Source organism: Odocoileus virginianus, chromosome 3, assembly GCF_023699985.2.
Source record: "Odocoileus virginianus isolate 20LAN1187 ecotype Illinois chromosome 3, Ovbor_1.2, whole genome shotgun sequence".
Taxonomy (NCBI): Eukaryota; Metazoa; Chordata; class Mammalia; order Artiodactyla; family Cervidae; genus Odocoileus; species Odocoileus virginianus.
Genome location: NC_069676.1, coordinates 65,904,681 through 65,923,312, shown reverse-complemented (window position 1 = coordinate 65,923,312; position 18,632 = coordinate 65,904,681). Strand labels below are relative to the sequence as shown.

The 18,632-nt window shown below is 44.5% G+C and overlaps 1 protein-coding gene and 1 long non-coding RNA gene across 10 annotated transcripts in view; one reads left to right on the top strand and one right to left on the bottom strand.

Annotated features, from left to right (window-relative positions):
- EBF1 (EBF transcription factor 1) overlaps window positions 1-12,965 on the top strand; it is a 422,576-nt gene extending 409,611 nt beyond the window's left edge. For 5 of the 9 annotated variants that reach the window (XM_020903301.2, XM_020903298.2, XM_020903297.2 and 2 more), the window contains 3 exons: window positions 2,201-2,395; window positions 2,716-2,784; window positions 10,752-12,965. In XM_020903301.2, coding sequence (XP_020758960.1) covers window positions 2,201-2,395; window positions 2,716-2,783 — 263 coding nt within the window. In that variant the 3' untranslated portion in view covers window position 2,784; window positions 10,752-12,965. The remainder of the gene's footprint in view (window positions 1-2,200; window positions 2,396-2,715; window positions 2,785-10,751) is intronic. The other 4 variants (XM_020903303.2, XM_020903302.2, XM_020903299.2 and 1 more) reach the window with 1 other exon arrangement.
- Window positions 5,256-18,632, bottom strand: part of LOC139034448 (uncharacterized) — a 343,034-nt gene continuing 329,657 nt past the window's right edge. The window contains exon 3 of the long non-coding RNA XR_011486954.1: window positions 5,256-6,530. This is a non-coding gene — a long non-coding RNA (uncharacterized lncRNA). The remainder of the gene's footprint in view (window positions 6,531-18,632) is intronic.

The window sequence follows — 18,632 nt, the reverse complement described above, 5'->3', positions numbered from 1 at the left end:
AAAAATAAAATAAGACGTTTCCACTGGTGAACACCCTTTCTGGTGTGGTGGCTGCTAACTAATAATGTTATAACAAATGGAACTGCTTGACTATATTTCACCCCTTCCTCTGTTAAGGCCCCCCTCAAACTCCCCACCTCTAAATACACATAATGATCGCATTTGCCAACGAGATTAATTGCCTTCCTCAGTGAACCAGCAGGATTTCAAGTCTACGAATATTTAAAAATCAAACCTCCAGTGCAGGAGTTTTGCAATTTAAATGGGTGTTATTATTGAGCGCATTTTCACATTTACAAATCCTAAGAGATGTATAAAAATGCTGGTCTCATTAAAAGAAAAAGTACAGTTTAGAAAATGTTTGTGAAAATCCTGAGGATGGCAGCTCCCTGTTCTGCTCCATAAAACATCCAGTGCGTTTGGGTTGTGTAGTGCTGAGGGCTGATTAGAAGAGGTCATTTCCCCCTGATGGCAACTGCTGTCTGTGACTGACTTGATAAGCTCTTCCCTAAGTTTCCAAAGCCAGGAGGTTGAGGGGGAGGCCACTTACTCAGGGACTTGGACTGTGGTGTGCTCCTGGGAAGGGGCCTGTCCCCTGGTGATCCGTGTGCTTTGCAGGGCAGCCTCGTAGACAGAGCCTTGCACTGGGGTGTGGTTCCAGGGCTCACCTTTCAGTTCACTCACTGGGGCCAGTCCCTGGACTATTTTCTGAGTCTCAACTCGCTCGGTTTGCTCAGGTTTAAAAAGGTTTAAAAAGGTCCCAACTGAAGCTTGCTTGGCTACTGACATAGATGGAAAAGATGTCAAGATTCCTGCAGGTGACAAAGCAATATAGAATGTTTATTACATACTGTGGAAAATAATACAGTGAGGAGGAAGTACCTAGAATTTGAATTAAGTGCCTGAAAATCATCGACAGAACTCATACTTTTCCCTGGGGTACAGAGGAGATGGAAGGTGGGTGTGTGATGGCCCTAAGTCCTGAGTGTAGAGGACTTTCGTGTGTACAATATCTATTTCCTAAAGTGACCTGAGATGACTAGCAACTAGTGAAAGATGAAAGGCCAGGTGGAGAGGACCTGCATCACTCACACTCTTTCATATCCCCCAAGCAGCTAGGTTCTCTCTCTCTCTGAGTCACCAGAGATCTCCTGTCATTGATAATCCACGTCCCCACCACTCCCAGACTGTGAGTATTTACATAAAGCTCCGATCCCGCTGCTTATTAGCTCACACACATGCATCTCTGTACAGTTCTGCACGAGGTAGAGAGGATTTGGAACTTTGACTTGTAGTCCCTCATCAGTCACTCAGAAAGCACGTGGTGGATTATTTATCCATCTGGCCTCCTACCTACCTCTATCTGTGTTGTGGAACATGGAGATATATCCTTCAAGAGGGCTTCCCAGGTGGCTCAGGGGTGAAGACTCCACCTGCCAATGCAGGAGACTCAAGATTCCAGTTCAGTCCCTGCCACAGGAGGATCCCCTGGAGGAGGAAATGGCCTGTTCTTGCCTGGGAAACCCCCATGGGCAGAGGAGCCTGGTAGGCGACAGTCCACGGGGTCCTGAAGAGTCAGACATGACTGACCCGCATACACGTACACCTCGGGGAGCTGTAGTAGCTTCATGGGGAGAGAACGGACACACCCCGCCATCCATTCATCAGTGCCTTAAACTAGAGCCCTGGCATTGCCTTCAACTCACTCCTCTTCCTCATACCTCTCCTTCCACTAGTGACCACACCCTCCCAGTCAGGCCACCTCCTGCCTCTTGTATCCCCAGACCCTTTGCTAGAACCTCAGGCAGTATAGGCCTACCTGAAATACTTCCTTTGACACCTCCTCCACGAAACCTTGTTTGGTTTCCCTTCCCCGACTCCCCAGAGTGGGCCATACTTACTGTTGAAGCTATTATGTGACACTGTTCCTTTTGTAAGAACACTCTTGCCTCCTGGCCTGAGATGCTCTGGCATACTGCCTGGCACATAGTCGGCCTACAATAAACACACCAAAGATCACCAACGAAAGGAAACACGTGCCAGGTACCAAATGATGAAAGCTGACAAGACCCTGAGAGTTCAGGGAAGGCTCCTGCTAGAAGGGTGGCCTGAGCGGGGTGGGTGTCAGGGTGGGAGCTGAGAGGCTGTGTGTCAGGATACCGGGAGAGGCGCTGATTTTTCTTTTCCTCTTGCCCCTTAGTTGTGCCATCCAGCCCCACCATGGCCTCCTCCACAAGCCTCCCCTCCAATTGCAGCAGCTCCTCTGGCATCTTCTCCTTCTCACCAGCCAACATGGTCTCAGCCGTGAAACAGAAGAGTGCTTTTGCACCTGTCGTCAGACCCCAGACCTCCCCACCTCCCACCTGCACCAGCACCAACGGGAACAGTCTGCAAGGTAAGCCCCAGGCCCCAGCCGGGGCCAACCAGATGCGCCCTGACTCACCTTCCCAGGGCCTGCAGCAGACGCGCTGCTGCCCAGGGCTCGACCTTGGGCTTGCCTGCCCCTGTCTGCCCTCAGCTCTTCTGTTCCTGTGTGTTCGCCCTTGTCGGACCTGGCCCCAGGCCCCCCATATCCCTCCTCTGCTGGAGTCGCTTGAGCAGTTCTTCCAACTCCAGCAGTTCTGCTCAGGCCCTAGATTTCCTTGAAAAATACCGTCGCCACTTACTAATGTCATTTCTCTTTCCTCTCTCATTCCCTGTGGTCGCCATAATCAGATCAGTCTTTTGTGGACTCTAGCAAGTTCTCCACTGCAGGGTCTCTCCCAGGACTGGCCTTCTCCTGAAGTAGGTTTCCTTCCTGTTGCCTATGTCAGCATGAACATGTATGGGGCTGATCTTGGGGAGGGGGTGTGACAGCCCAGTCAGGGCCCTGAGGTTACATCTTAGACCAAACACTCAAAGCTTACTACTGCTGGGAACCAGAAAGCCCAAAGTGCCACTGGAGGACCCTGGTTCATATTAAAATTGTTTGATTTCCTCCCCATCATGGAATCTGGAAAATAAGAGTCACCAAGATTTTAGGGGACCTTTCTATTCATTGAGAGAAAAGGAACCTTTTAAAACGGGTCTACCGTTTCTTACCTTCTCCTTAAGTGCTGGCACTGAATTGGGGTATTGGGCTGCACGGCCTCTTTCCTTTCCCACAGTGGGACTGTGGGATCGGTACTCAGATTTTATAGACGAGAAAGCAAAAGACTAGTGAGGTTAGGGAATGGCTTGACTTGAAGACAATGGTATGTGGCAGAGGTCGGCTTCAAACTCAAGCTCAAAAGTTCTATCTCCTGCTCTATCTTCCAAGCACTGTAGTACTCAGAGTGGATAAACAGGATGCATCCAGGATTCCTAAGGCAGCTGGCAGGGAAGTAAGATCAATAAAATCATCAGTTGCCATTCTTTGAGCACTGACCAGTGCTAAGCACTGTGCCTGCTTTATCTTATTTGATCCTCTCAACTTCCTGATGAAACACAAGGACCGTTATGGTCTCCATTGTAGAGAGGGTAAAATTCAGGCATCAGGAGAGTAAACACCTGCCAAGAGTCATAGGCAGAAACAGAGGGGATGAAAATAAACCCTGAGGATCTGTGCCCCAACCCAGCGCCCCACAGGACCTTCCTTTCAGTGGCCGGCTTGCCCATCGTCACTGACAGCTCAGCCATGGAGGTTGAGAGCGGTCAAGCAGGCAGTCTTGTTTCTTATTGCCTATTTATTTATACGTCTGTACACGTACTTTGTACTGATGTAAACTTACATCCATTCTCTCGAAGACTCCATAAGGGCAGTACTATTCCTATTATATAGATGGGGAAACGAAGGCCCAGTTTGCTCAGGGTCACGTATCTGGTAATGATGGAGCCAAAACCGAACCTGCTGTGTGACTCCTGAACCTGAGCTCCTCTTGCCTGTGCCTTTCTGACTCCAGAAGCGCTCTGCCGAGCACTGCTCAGAGACCTGCTGGCCAGTCTGCCCTGCACAGGCAAGGGGAGTGCCCGTGCCCACCCCTGAAACAGGCCCCAGCAAAGCCGTCTTCTTAGAGGGAGGAGGAAGCTACTCAGACTCTGGAATGACATTTCAGGCAATATTGTTCCTGATAGGAAATGCCCACCCCCTAAAGGGGAGCCACCCATTCATGCAAGTATCTTTTTCAGCTAAAAATAATGCTCTGTCACCCTGACTACACCTCCAGCTGGCAAACTGAGGATGTAATGCCTAAGTGAACATAACTTATAATGGGTTTAAATAAGGATAAAAACATATGGAAAGAAGAAATCTACCATTCCTGAGCTGCCAGTCACAGCCCTTGTTAATCATAGACTTGACGTCAGGAAGTAGGTGTAATGGGGTTTGTAATCAGCCATGGAGGGGGTGGCATGTGAGAAGAAAAGGCCCATGGCTCTTGGAGGGTCAGTGACTGAAGTGGGCAGCCCTTTGGTGAGGCCAAAGGTTTTTTCGTGCTGTGTGGATCAAGGAGGGAACAGGTAGGGTCTGAAAGGAGGAACTCAGCCCGAATTTTAGAACCTCCTGGATTAAGGGAACTTCTGGTGGTGTAAGGTATGTGTATGTGTGTGTGTATACTTAAGTAATGATGAGATGGCATCAAGACAGGGCCACATAGAAAGTGTGTGCATTTGTCACCCCTGGAGCGTTTCTAACCCAGCCTGCACAGATCCCAAAAGTGCAGAGCCTGCCTCCCGCTTCTGACCTGCAGCCGTCCCCACCTCTCCCCCTCTGCCTAGCGCACAGCGGGAGGCTCTGGGGCCTACAGCTCCGGCTTGCTTGTGCTCAACTTGCTGCTGTGGATGACACTGCCCTTCCCTTCTGGTCGAGTGTGGGTCCTGGTGGTTTTTGTGTTACGAATTCTGTCATGCACTAAAGGTCCTTAGTTTCTGGGTGATGGCAGCCGAGGAGATGTGAGGAGAGAAATTAAAGTCGCAGTAACTGACACCAACTTCCAGGAAGCTCTCCTCTTCCCCGCCCACTCTGCTCCCACCATCCGCTCAGCAGGCAGGGCCCACCCGGCCCGGGCTGCACGTCTGGCCTCTGCATGCTTTCCCTGCAGATGTGGGTGCGGTGCACCACTGTTTTCAGGGGTCTCTTGCCGGGGACCTTGGCTTCTGAGAAAAGTAATATTCTGACAGTGGGCTCCTAGACCCAAAACCTAAGAATTACCTCATCTTCAGCTTTCTAAATTCCACTTCTATTAAAAATTTTAAAAAGACATAGGTAGGCTAGAGAATTGAGGAGGAGAATCTCTGAATGTGATGTTCTCCTCCTCCTGTCATTGTTACAGTAACAGCTGTTTCATTTGGACCCACCTTGTTCAGAATTGTGATCATTAAGACAGGGCAAGTGACGGAGGAAGAGTTGGTTAAGCAAATTGACCATATAAGCAAGATTAGAGGTGACACAGTTAGGCTGTTTAAGTGTTTTAAAGGTCTATTTACCTCCAGCTACCACTCTGCTAATTGTCCATCATTCTTTTTTTTTTTTTTTTAACCAACTACTTAGAGATCCGCTTCCTTAGCAGCCCTTTCTCAGCCTCCTCTGGTGACAGCACACATTTATTCCTCAACAGATACACATTGTGGTCTCACATGATGGTGATGACAATGGTCAGAGCCACTAATGTGGGAGGTCTTCTTCCCAGCCTGTCTTCTTCACTGTCTTGTGTGTTCCTCCCAACCAGCCCGAGATACAGGCTGTTTACTGTCCCCATTATACAGATGCAGAAACTGAGACAGAGCTGAGAAGGCTCATCCAGAGTTATAGGACTAGCACATCAGGGGAGACTGGGGTTAAGTCCCAGCCCGACTGACTATTATGTAAGTATGAAAGTGTTAGTTGCTCTGTCGTGTCTGACTCTCTGTGACCCCATGGACTGTAGCCCGCCAGGCTCCTCTGTCCATGGGATTCTCCTGGCAAGAACAGTAGAGTGGTTTGCCATGCTCTCCTCCAGGGTGTCTTATCAACCCAGGGATTGAACTTGTGTCTCCTGCGACTTCTGCATTACAGGTGCATTCTTTACCATCTGAGCCACCAGGAAAGCCCCAATATAAGCCCCTATGTTAAACTAAATGGTCATATTCAAGCCACTGGGCAACCAGCTGTGGAAGTTCAGACGAGGGAAAAATTAGGGAGAATTCAGACCAGCCTCGTGGAGAAGGTTGACTTTGAACTGGACCTTGGATGAGGGGCAAGTAGGATTCAGGCCCAGGGAGATGAGGTGAGGGGGGAGGCATTTTAAGCAGAAGGTTTAAGGATAACCTGAGCCGGAGTCCTGCGTGGTAGCCGCCAAGCCATGTACCCTCCTAGAGCACAGGTACCAAGAGGCAGGGAGAGAGGGTAACAAGGAAGTCCTTACCTGGGAGTCAGCAGCGCCATTCTTGTATTTTAGAATTGGCAGTTTCTCCTGTGATTCCAGTTGGTTTTCTCTCCCAGGTAGGTAAAACCTTGGACAATCTACCATTTGCCTGAGACACCTGTAGGACAAACTCTTATCTATCTCAGTATTTCTGGAGTCTCATAAGATGTTCTGTTTTAAAAAAAAGAAAGAAATGGTTATGGTCAAACAGACCTCGAAAATCGTGCTTACTATCTTGGAGTCACAATGCATGCAAGTTTAACTAAAGGCTCTAAGACACCCCACAGCTAAACAGAAGAGAGTCTCCCTCTTAGTTCACTGCTTATTGGCCCATTAGAACCAAAGAACATCCTACGAAAAACTATGTAAAATTTAGACGTATTTTGGATTTAAAGATAACAACACAGAGAAATCTCCTTCCATTCTTATCAAGATGTCATTGGCCAGTCCTGATCTTAGACTCCTTAAGTGTGTCTGTTTTCAGAGGCCAACACTTGAGTTACCTCATATGCTCAGTTATAGTCCTGGAGACACACTTTTGCTTCTCCTAAAGCTGGGCCCATGAAGCATGGATTCTAATTTTGGGCCCCAAAGGATTTCATTAAAAGATTGGCAGCCCCCAGAATGCTGTCACCATGTCATTGGACCTGCCCCCAAGGTAGAGATTTTAAACCCTATGTTCCGGAGAGTCTCCGCAGTGAAAAATTAAAAGGTCAGAGTCATTTCACAGAAATCGTACCCACATAGTGCTTCTTTTCTCCCCTTTCCCCACCTCCCTGGAGCATAGGCTGGCCGGCCCCACCCAGCTCTCCACAGTCTGGTAGCACATCTCCTGGAATTGTCTTCTGCTTGATGCACATGTTGAGTTTGTGCAAGCTCATCCCCTCATCCTGTTCCCGATTAGCTCCTCATCCTTACACATGTGGTGGTTCGAGGAAGATCACATTCCACCCTATCCAGATTTCTCCCAGCTCAGCAAAACTTTCCATTTTGTCTTTGTTCTTATCCAATCAAAAAAATGCATTGCCTCTGAAGCCAGTAGTCTTCTGAGCTTCTGTCAGGGAACGTGATCACCCAGCTGCCAGGGGGGATGGCAGAGCCACTTCGGTCTTGTGATGCCCTGGCACACATTACTCTGTGAGAGTGTCGGGGTGTCGTGTCCTCATGGAAATCTTCATGGGCCCCACTTGGGCAAGTCTGTGTGCCAGCAGCATTTCTGGAACATTCTAAGCCTCAAACACCCATCCATCTCACCCACATAAGTAATCTTGAGGATTACGGCACAGACACAAGAAAAACAGCTTCTAATATCCCGGGAGCTTCCCCGCAGTCATGCAATGAGGTTTCTTTATTAAAAGGCCTCTTTAGAGTGCCTAAACCCAGAGGCCACAAACAGGACTCCTTGCCCAAAATTTACTCATCAATAAGGGTTCTGCATCTGGAGTTTAGAAAGTGATAGAAGAGATTTAGGGAGCAGTAACCCCCCTGATGTTATGTGCAAAATTCTGGGTGTAAGCATCTCCGAGCCTTCTTGGACAGAGGTTCCCTGGCTTCCGTTAGACCCTCAGAGGAATCTGAAGGCCAATGAAGGAGAGGGAAGAAAGTGGGAACAGACCACAGTCACCCCTAGATACCCCCAGACGGTTTATTTGGCTTTGATTTTAACTTTTTGCTAACACATATAATAAACTGGGCTATTTTATGTTTTAGAGACTCCACCTCTCCACCTTCTCTGGAAGTAGTTCGGAACATGTGGCTATGTGTAGGCTTTCTCACATGGCAGCAGTGAGTGCCACTCACGCTACAGAAGGCCTAACTCTGGCTGAGCCACCTCAGTTCCCACAGTGGGAACCTGGCTCACTCAGGATGCCAGCCTGGGCTCTTGATGTGCTGGAGTTTTTAACCCCTGTGTCCCAGATTAAGAAACACTGTTAGCTCTGGACTGGCAGCATGTTAGTTAGCTTTGCTTTATAGCTTTTAATGTGGTCATAATAGAAGCTTCATCTTACTGATTTAACACATGATTCAGGTACCAGAACACTGAGTAAGCTTTTTTTTTTTTTTTTAATTCTGGTCATCTAGAATTTTTTAAAAGTCCTGATGTTTTTAGGGCCCCATTCATACATTTTGACTGGGTCCAGCCACCCAAATTAGCAGGAATCTGTCCATTTTCCCTTTTGCTTTGTATCATATGGAAAATGCCTGGTGATCAGGCTCTGCTCTAGGAGACTGCTGGGCACACAGGCTAGATTTTGGCAGAAGGCATAAGGAGACACTTCTTTTGCCAGAGGCCTTAGCACTCCCTTGGGAAGGTCTGCCTTTTAGTAAAGGTGCACAGACCTACCTCCAGCCTGGAAGAAAAGATCCTCAGGGAAGCAGCACCATGCTGAGCTCTCCCTCTGCAAAGACCCTCTTTCCCAGTCCATCCTCCTTGCCTTTGGAGCTACAGCATCTTGAATTCTCAAGGTTTGGATTGAAATACCCAGCTTCCTGTGTCAGTCGAAATCTAGGGCTCACTTGCATCTTAGGGGCGCACTGCATTTCCAATGGATCCCAAATTGTTGGGAGTTTAAATTGGCCTGCATTTGGCAAGAGACACTTCCTGTTTCTAAGAAAAATGGCTTATGAGGACTTACAAAAAAGACTCTAGGAGCTTTTGGACTGCAGAATGCCTCTTGCAAAACAACATTTGGATGATTTACGTGTAAATGAATCAGAAACATGTGGATTAAATTTCCTTGTGAATACAGATGGGTTTAAAAATTAACGGAAAAAGTGTTTGGCAAAATGCTTTTTTAAAAATTGAATCGAAAATGTCAGGGGGTGGGGGAGGGGAAGCAGAGGCTTGCGGGGGCCCACAGCTCTCAGAGCCTCACCTGGCCTTCCCATGTCTACTGAAGGCTTTGGGGCTCACTTTTAAAAAGCCCATTAATGGAGATATGAGAGCTGGGAAATTTAGAGGGTCACTTCCTAGATGCAGTCACCACTGACAAGGACATTAATTTAAATTTAGAATTGCCAACAAAAAGAAAGCAATGACTTCCTTTCTCTGCCTGACAGGATGCTAAGCCATCACTGAGAGCCAAAGATGGCTGCCTCTTGCTTCTAATGTAAGCACTGCTCTCATCTCCACATACTTTAAAGTTGCCATCCTGAACTCTGCACTTGTCCCTTTATTCCTTATACCCATCAAGTGAAGTGTTCCATGTTGGCCAATACCTAGTTGATACGAGGAAACGCAGCCCAGAAAAGTTCAGCAGTTTGCACTAGGTCACGCAGCTCATTTAGCAGCAGAAGTTAATAGGAGCCCAACTCTATTAGGTCTTCACCAGGAGCTTATCAGGACTAAGCACTTCATATTGGTCACTGCATTTAAATCTCCCACAACTCTAACAGTATCACGGCCCTAGCAAATATACCCCATTCCTAGCCGAGAAGGCAGAGAGGTTCATGGAGACAAGTAAATAACTCTGGGTGGAAAAGGAAAATCCCATGGACAGTGGAACCCAGTGGGCTACAGTCCATGGGGTCGCAAAGCATCTGACACAACTGAGCATGCACACAAGCAAGCAAGCAAGCACCTCTGGGGGACTTACTCAGCAAACAGGAAAGAGGTGGAAAGTGGGCCTGTGGGATCCCATGCGCTTTCACTACAACTGTGTGAGGCCTCCTAACAATGCTTTGCAAGATTTTTGATTCTCCCACACAGCTTTCCCTTTGCCTAGGATCTCCTTCAGCTTTCCTAGGCTAAGGTTTTCTAGAGACATGGTCAGAGCATCGCAGAAACCTTGACTGCTGCAGAGACACAGGAGACACCCCCACCCTCGCCCCCAGGGAATGACGGCATCCGGAGCTGGCTGCTGCTCAGCGCGGGCCTGAGGACTGGGGTGGAGGCGCTCAAATCGACGCTCCGGTCCTCAGTGCTCAGCTCCCATGCTAATACAGGACACAGGCAGAGCCACGGTTTTTTGTAGCAATTGCTGGCTGTTATGGTGGACCAGTTTTTCAGTTTATATTTTGGAAGTGAAAGCAAGGGGAAAAAAGAGTGACAAATTGAAAATTCCCACTCTTTTGCAAGTGATGGGGCTCTAACTTTCCCAGCAGTATTCAAACTCTGACTTGCCAGTTATGTCTTAAAATTGAAATCAGATTTGGAGGGACGTTTAGAATCGTCTGTTAAAGACACATACATTCACTGATAACACTACATTCTTAATAAAGTACGTGTATATTTTCTAATTAAAAATTCCTTCCAGGGAAGATGAGAAAGCTCATTTGTGGCTAATGTTCAACGAACATAGTGGTGTGTGGGTGTTTTTTTTCCCCCCATCTTTTTTCTCGGTAGGAAGTTTGGACACAAAAGCCACTGACTCTTATCTTCTTTTTCCACAGCAATATCTGGCATGATTGTTCCTCCCATGTGAAAGAATTGCCTTGAAGAATTTTATTAATGAAGAGGTTGGATTCTGCTACAGAGAGTAATCTGATACAAGTCCCAGAGTGGAACTTTTAACTCAGGCCTTTTTAAGAGGAATCACAATAACTGCAGATTTTTAAACAAACAATATCGCCGACCTTGCAAATACTGAAATTGGAAGGGATCTGCTAACGCAGGGTGTTGGTTACAGTTGTACCTCCCGCATCCTTGGGGGGATATATTTATTCTGTGTTGATAAAAGCAAATCCACTTTTTCTTTCTCTTTCTCTTTTTTTTTAGCTTAAGTCTGCAATCACTTGTCTTTTATAAACCGTAAAGCTGTATACAAGGGACACTATAAATAAGACTCCATGTTTTAATTTATGATGTTTTTAAAGCTGTGTAAAAGGAGAATGAAGTGGTGATATTTACAAAAAAGTTTAAAAAAAAAAAGGAAAAAAAAAAAAAAGCTTGTATGGGACAGAATAGGAATGCCAGTTAGATTTTTTAGGAAACTAAGGGTCGGCTTCTGCGCCTTAAAGCATATCAAGTGGTAGTTACTCGGACAGTGCATTTCCAGTATCTAACTTAACATGCCACCCCTTAGCAGTGCAAGCTTATTTCTCCCTTTCGTATTGTTGTCTTAAGTAACTGTGTAAATAAATGCAGCCTGGAAAGTTAACCAGTGATGTAAGTGATCACATTTTCCCCTTCTACTCGAAAATCCAGTGCCTCTAGACAGATGTTAAAACTGCATATTTAAACCTGATAGCACTCTCTCTTTTGCTTACATCAACTTCTTCTGAAGCCGATGGCCTCGCGAGAGCTTGGAGGCACACATACTGTGTGAGAATCTCCTTTGAGACTGCATGGAACAGGGTCAGGCACAGAATTCCAAATTATTCCCTCCAGTTAGTTATCAAGCCAAAATCCCAGTAACACGCCGCCATTTACAAGGTTAAAGTTTACTCATCCTAAATGCTGACTTCATCCCAATCCTCCAACACAGCAGGTCTTTCAGATTTCCCATTTGAGATAGCGCCTCTGTCTGTCGACCCTTACTATTTGTAACATAGTAGATTGAAACAACGGGTTAAGTGCTTTGGAATCAAGAATAAAAGGAAACTGGGAGAAAGGAGAAGAAGGTTGAGACCTCAAAACACAGTTTTCTGTTCGATGGGAATTTTTGCTCTCATTATCTGGGAAGTGTTCTTACAATAGAAGTTAATGGCGAAGATGCAGCAAAGCTCCGAGGATGCATTTGCCTGATATTTTTTTCTTTGCTGTTGTGTTTTTGTATGTAGTTATAAATACTGTAGATTTTTTGTGATTTTTTGCCAAAGTTGTTGTTCTATTTATACATTTTAATGTCTTAAGACGGTTTTTCAATATCATAAAAAAAGATTTTACTGCATATTTTGCAAAGGAAAAAAAAGCTCACTACCTTTAGCTTGCACATACTTGCAAAATTAATTAAAAGGCTTTTTGTTTTAAAGGGGATTTTGTAAGATATCCATATAAATAATGTATTTATCTTTGGAATTTGTACATTGCTTTCCCCTTCCTCCTTTTCCTCTGACTCCCAGTTTATTTTATTGTGTATGTTTGCTATGTGAAAAGTGCGTATTTGTTTGGTCACCTATAGTTAGCTGTTTCAATGTGATTTTTAAACATTTCATTTATAGTTATTTTTAGTATTGTTTTAAACCATGCTTCATTTTTTTTTTAATTTTCACCCAAAAGCCATTGTCTATTTTTGTATTATTTGTAAGTTAAGAAGTTTTTTCCAATTTATGGCAAAAAATAGTAGCATATTATTCTTGTAGCATTTAGTTCCGTAGATTAAAAAAAAAAATGTATCCTTTGCTTTGGAAGCTTACAGAAGAAAACCCTAATGCTGTTTTACTCTATTAATATGCATGGAACCTCTCCCTTTGGAGTGATGCATTTTGTGCATTAAATTCCAGGGAGAAACTTCATAGAAATCAATGAACATACTTTCTTTCCTAAGTCTGCTTGTATATTTCCTCTGTCTTTCACATAAATATAAACCAGCAGATTGGATGCCTTAACAATGCAAATCATATTCATTTCACTTGTACATTGTAACTGTGCACCGAACTGTCAGTCATCACTCACATTCTAAGAAAAAAGAAAAAGAAAAAAAAAGAAAAAAAAAAACAAAGAAATCGAAAAGCACAAAAGAACTGTTTTGTTACCTTAAGATAATGTAACTTTTTCTAGTAGAGCAAGAAAATTTACAACAATGCTGCAACTGTGCATGCCCCCATAAGGATTTTGCAATGGTTTTCACTAGACTGTCAGAGTGCGATTTTTATGGGTTGGGGTGGGTGGGGGAGGGGTGTTGCGGGAGGGAAGGGAGGGGAAGAAAGCTGATTTTTCTTGGTGAGAAATAATAATGATAAATAATAATAATAAAACTGGAAAATGTAAGCAAAGTGGACACATTGCTTCTCGGTACTCAGAAAGGTTGTCTGAATTCGTGTGGTAAGCGCTGGCCTGAAGATGTGTACAATTTAAAGCCATATTTTGTCTGGTGAGCCCCTTAACTGTTTGTGAAGGACCCCGGGTAAGCCGGTGAGGTGTCCGGCTCAGACCCTGGCGACAGACGCCACCCATTGTCAGCCATTGTAGTGGTTAGAACTTTTCTTGAAAGTCCAAAGAGCCTATAAAATGTGTATAATTTGTGTTTTGTTGCCTCTATTTACATTGATTAGATGAAAAGTCATTCTGGCCCTCTGACCCTCTCTCTTCTACATGGAACTTTTTACAAATAAAAGATGTTCCCCTAAATACAGAATATGGCTTTAAGAAGAAAACAAAATAGAGAATTCAACTAAGATTTCAGTTTGGGGGGAAAAATACAGCTTCTGATGACTGGATTGCATAACACACCCTGGCCTCACATTGTACTAGGATGCAGCTTAACGAAGTCATCTCTAAATCTAACCTTTCACCTTCCTATCAGACTTTTGGAATAGGACACACACTGTACAGTTCAATCGTTAGAGAACCTAACTACTGTAGAGATTGTTATAATTTTTTTTTTTTTTTGCAAACATTCAAGCTGTAAAAACTTTTCAACTTTCACAATATTTAATTAAAGTTACTTCTTGTCTGTGATGACAGCTCCTAGTTGTGTATTCATTTCTCTATTTTGGATGAGCCCAAGTCCAACATAATGTAAAAAGGTCTGTGTGTGCAACGGCATGGGTCCAGTGTCATCACCCAGAGGAAAGCAGCAGAGCAGTCCTGGGACACCCACTTCCCCTCTGTCAGTCCATGGGGATTTGCTCATCTGGAATGCAAATTGAACACACAGCGTACTGCTGCCCTCTGCTGGTAGCAGCTGGACGCACAATGCCCATCCTGGTCTGAGCCAAGAGCCCCAACGATTACACGAGGCAAGCAATGAGATCCCCCTGAAGTGACTGAATTACGAATCTAGGATCTGGCCTCGCTGGAAAGTCATCCTCCATGCTCCAAGTCTGAACCAAGCTCTTCACATACTACTGCTAATTAATCCCAGTGAGCTTTCTGGTCAATTATGTGCCCTGGCTCACTGAGGAGGAGGCATGTGTGAACACAGAACTTTCCATGATCTATAGTTTTAAATCCCATGTCGATAAGACATTTTTCCTGTTGGAAAAAAACAAATTTACCTAGGGTCAATCATTCCACAAACACCCACTAGGCACCTACTCCTGTAAAACTGTTTCACTTTAATTTCTATCATCATCATAAGTCTCTCCCATTGCACATTCAATGCTTTCTCTACTTTTACAATTATTGGACATGATAAGCTTAACGATGCTTATAAAATGCCTCAAAAACTCAGCAAATAGGCCATGCACCAACAGAAACTTGATGACCAGAGCTGCTAGGTCATCCTGCAACCACCATCAGGATCATTTGTGGTGGGCATTGCTGATACACTTTTGCTCTGGAATAGAGCCCAATCTGAGGTGATGAAAGAGTGTAATGAATAAGTTAATAAGCAGAGAAGCCACCATCCTCATCTTACAAAGAAATCTATGCTGATTAGTTTGGTCATTCAATATACATTTTTTTGGAATTCTGTATCAGGTACAGAAGATAAAAAAGGGAACAAGAGGCCCCTGCCCTTAGGCCACTCATAATCTCAGACAAGAGGAATCTATACTCAGAGTAGTTTAGAGTGTTAAGGACAATACACTCATAATGCTCCATAGAATAAGACGGACATCCACACCTCTACATGCTGGCTTCTACTTTCCTTAAGGCCTATTTCCTGGAAGCATTCATTTATTCACATAGACCTTGAAGGTTTCATCTGGCACCAAGTGAAACCTGGTGGATTCTATAACAATCACAGCAACACTGAACCCTCATGGATCTTTATAGTTGAGTGAGGCAAGGAGGCATTAAGCAACCATACAAGTCTAACTAACAAACTGATAAGGGCAATGAAAAAGTCTAGAATGCTCTGAAAGTGTATTACAGTGGGATCTGTTTTAACCTGATGGGTTGGGGAAGGTTTCCAGAGAGAGGGACATCTAAGCTGAGATGTGAAGAATGAAGTAAGCAGGTGGGGTGGCACCATAAGCAGAGGAAATGAGAGCAGATTTAAGGATCCGGGCTTTGGGCATAGACAGGGCCCATTCAGGAGAAGGAAATGGCAACTGACTCCAGTTCATGCCTGGGAAATCCCTTGGACAGAGGAGGCTGCTGGGTCACAGAGAGTTGGACACGACTGAGCATGCACATGCAGGCACGGCCCATTGAAGAACAGACAGACTGTCTGTCAAGCATGCAGATGTGCAAGATGTCGCTGAGGAGCCTGGGAAGTTCAGTTCAGAACAGAGACTGAGGACCTACTACCTGTTTGGCACTTCACTGGTTCGCTAGGATGCAGTAGGCAGACAAGTCACAGCTCTAGCCTGTAGGGCCTGAAGCAGCGGCCATAAACTCGATGCTTTGCTTCTGACCACAGAGACCGTGATGGTAAACCATGAAGTGGGTGAGCTGGGGTGGAAAACAGACAAGGAACCCTCGCTTGCTCCAGGCAGTTGTCCCCACATGGGAATGCAGCCCCAGTGATGCCCATCTTTCATTTTTTAAGAATGCCATTGTTGAATTATTTGAATATTACTGAATTATTTTTGTGTGAAATTCTCATTTTTTAAATGCTGCCATCTAATCCAAAAATAGTGCTTTCTAAACACTGCATTGGGGAAAAAAGAAAGTCCATGGGCCTCCAAGAATGTCAGTTTGGGACTTGTGGCCAAAAGACAAGTTACTAAAGGAGATGTTTACCCAGCTTGATTTGAGGGTCCTATTCACATGTCCTAGTACTAGGTTAGGAAGGCTGCATGGAAGGGCCTGCCTGCATGGTGTAAACAGACTCTCCAGGCAAATAAGGGAAAGCAGGGCATGGAGGGCCAAGCTCAATGCCTCTGGAGCTGGCTATATGGAGAAAACAACATTAAATTTATCAAAAGGAATAGGAATGTGGGGAAATGGAATATATAATTGTGAAAAAACTCTCCACATTCTACAGTAGCCATGTTCAATGTTAAATATACAGATCAGTTGTTTTTTTTTTTTTTAAATAAATTTCCTTTTGCCTTGCCAAAACACCCTCATCGAAAAGTTCATTTTTAAAAGATGTCCAGAGAAGTAAACCTTTCCCAGCACACCATGCTCATGGCCATGGCTGCCCTCCCAGGCTCCAAATCACATTCTCAAAACTGTTGCTCCTGGAACGATTCTGCTGCCCTCCAACATCTCAATTTCTTCTTCCTCACTATTACTATCTAATCAGCCTACACATATTATCTCATCTCAGAGAAAAAGAAAATACGATTAGACCTCACTTTGCTCTCAGTCTGTCCATCAGCCTTCTGCTCCATTTTATAGCAAGTCCTCTCTAAGAGGTGTCTGTCTTTTCTTCTTCATTTCTATTCTCTTATCATCTGTCTTACAGTAGATATTTGCTGTAATGATGCACAGTGGGGAGTCTTAAACTTTTCGAACAAGGGATCAAGCATGCATTTTACAAGTATCCTGATAACTACCTAGAGAACAAACTGGAGAGAGGCAGAGGGGAAGGAGAACAATTAGGAGGCAAAAAACGCATAGCTTGGACTAGAAGAATGGGAAGGAGGAAAATAGATAGGATTAGACATATTTAGCATTTGATTGTGGTCAACAATAGTGTATTACAAACTTCAAAGTTGCTAAGTAAGAGACTAGGTCTTAAATTTTCTCACCACAAAATGAAATAATTATGTGATGCCGTGGAGGTGTGTGTTAGTGCTAAGGTGGTAATCACATTGCAATTAACATGTTGTACACCTTAAACTTACACAATGCTAAGTGCCAAGTATACTCCAATTAAAAATATCTAGTGGATAAAACCACTCGGATTTGGTGATGAGGCAATGTTGGGATTGGGGGAGGAGGAGAAGTCAGGATAAAACTCAGTTTTCTGATTGAGACACCCCCTATTAAAGAAGTGGTTGACTTCTCTATTTGGGCTGTTTCCTACTATTAAGCTATGGAGCTTGGTAGTGAAATCCTTTGCTACTGTTCCCTTTGCTTTCCTTCCCTCTTCCAAGTATGATCCTCTTCTCCAGAGGTTTCTATATTTACATTAGGAATGAAATTCAGTTCCCGGAACTGGAAATATTTTGCTACTTTTTTTTTTAACTTAAGTATCAAGCAGTTTTATCTCTTCTCTCTGGAGAGTTATGCTACAGTGGGACTGATTTTTATCTACTTGGCATACTTTTTTCCCACTGATTGTATAATTTCCACGTTCTATATTAAGAAGGAACGTTCTGAGCCCTAGAGTGAACCACAGGCCTGAGAGTTGACTCTGCAGGAAAAATGTTGCACAGGGAATTAGGTTATAAGGAGAATCCAGTACTCCACAAAGAGTCAACAAAATGTCAACAAAAAGGAGGGAGTTCCATTGAAGCTGATTCTTTCAGTAACATAGAACAGGGTCATAAAATGAGGGAGAGCAGGAAAAAATTAATTAGAACCATCAGCCATGCCTTCTCTCACACATTTGTCTATTCAGTATATTTTTACCAAGGACTTTCTCTGTGTCAAGCACTTTGCCAAGGGCTGGGGTTTAACTGTGTCTTAAATAGACCCATTTCCTTCCCCTCATTACCGCCTAAGGAGGACACAGATACGAAGCAAAGAAGCACACAAGAATCATTTCCCACTTGATAAATGCTGCTGTAATCCTAATATAAGAGCTTCCCTGGCAGCTCAGCGGTAAGGAATCCACCTACCAATGCAGGCGATGCAGGAGACACGGGCTTGATCCTTGGGTCTAAAAATCCCCTAGAGAAGCAAATGGCAACTCACTCCAGTATTCTTGCCTGGAAAATTCCATGAACAGAGGAACCTGGTGGGCTACACTCCATGGGGTTGCAAAAGAGCTGGACACGACTTAGTGGCTAAGCAACAACAAACCCTACAAATCTGAAAAAGCCTGTGGCTCTGTCTCTGCACACATGTCGACATCCACACTCAGTTTAAAAAAATTTGATCCCGTATTCAAATACCTTAAAGGCCATTATAAGAACCTAACTGTAAAGTCCACAGCAATACCTGCTAAAATTCTCTTTCTTCTACCATTCTTTTTCCTACTCTCCTTACTCAGGCACTACTTGGCTCAATCCATCTGACAACAGTCTATTCTGAGTTGATGTGATTTTTCTTTTTACCCCACCCCCCACCCCAGTGCATTGTTTTCTCTCACAGCATTGTCTTTCTTCCAGCAAGAAAATCTTTCCTCTTCAGCAGAGCTGGGGAAAGGAAAGACATTGGACTGGCCA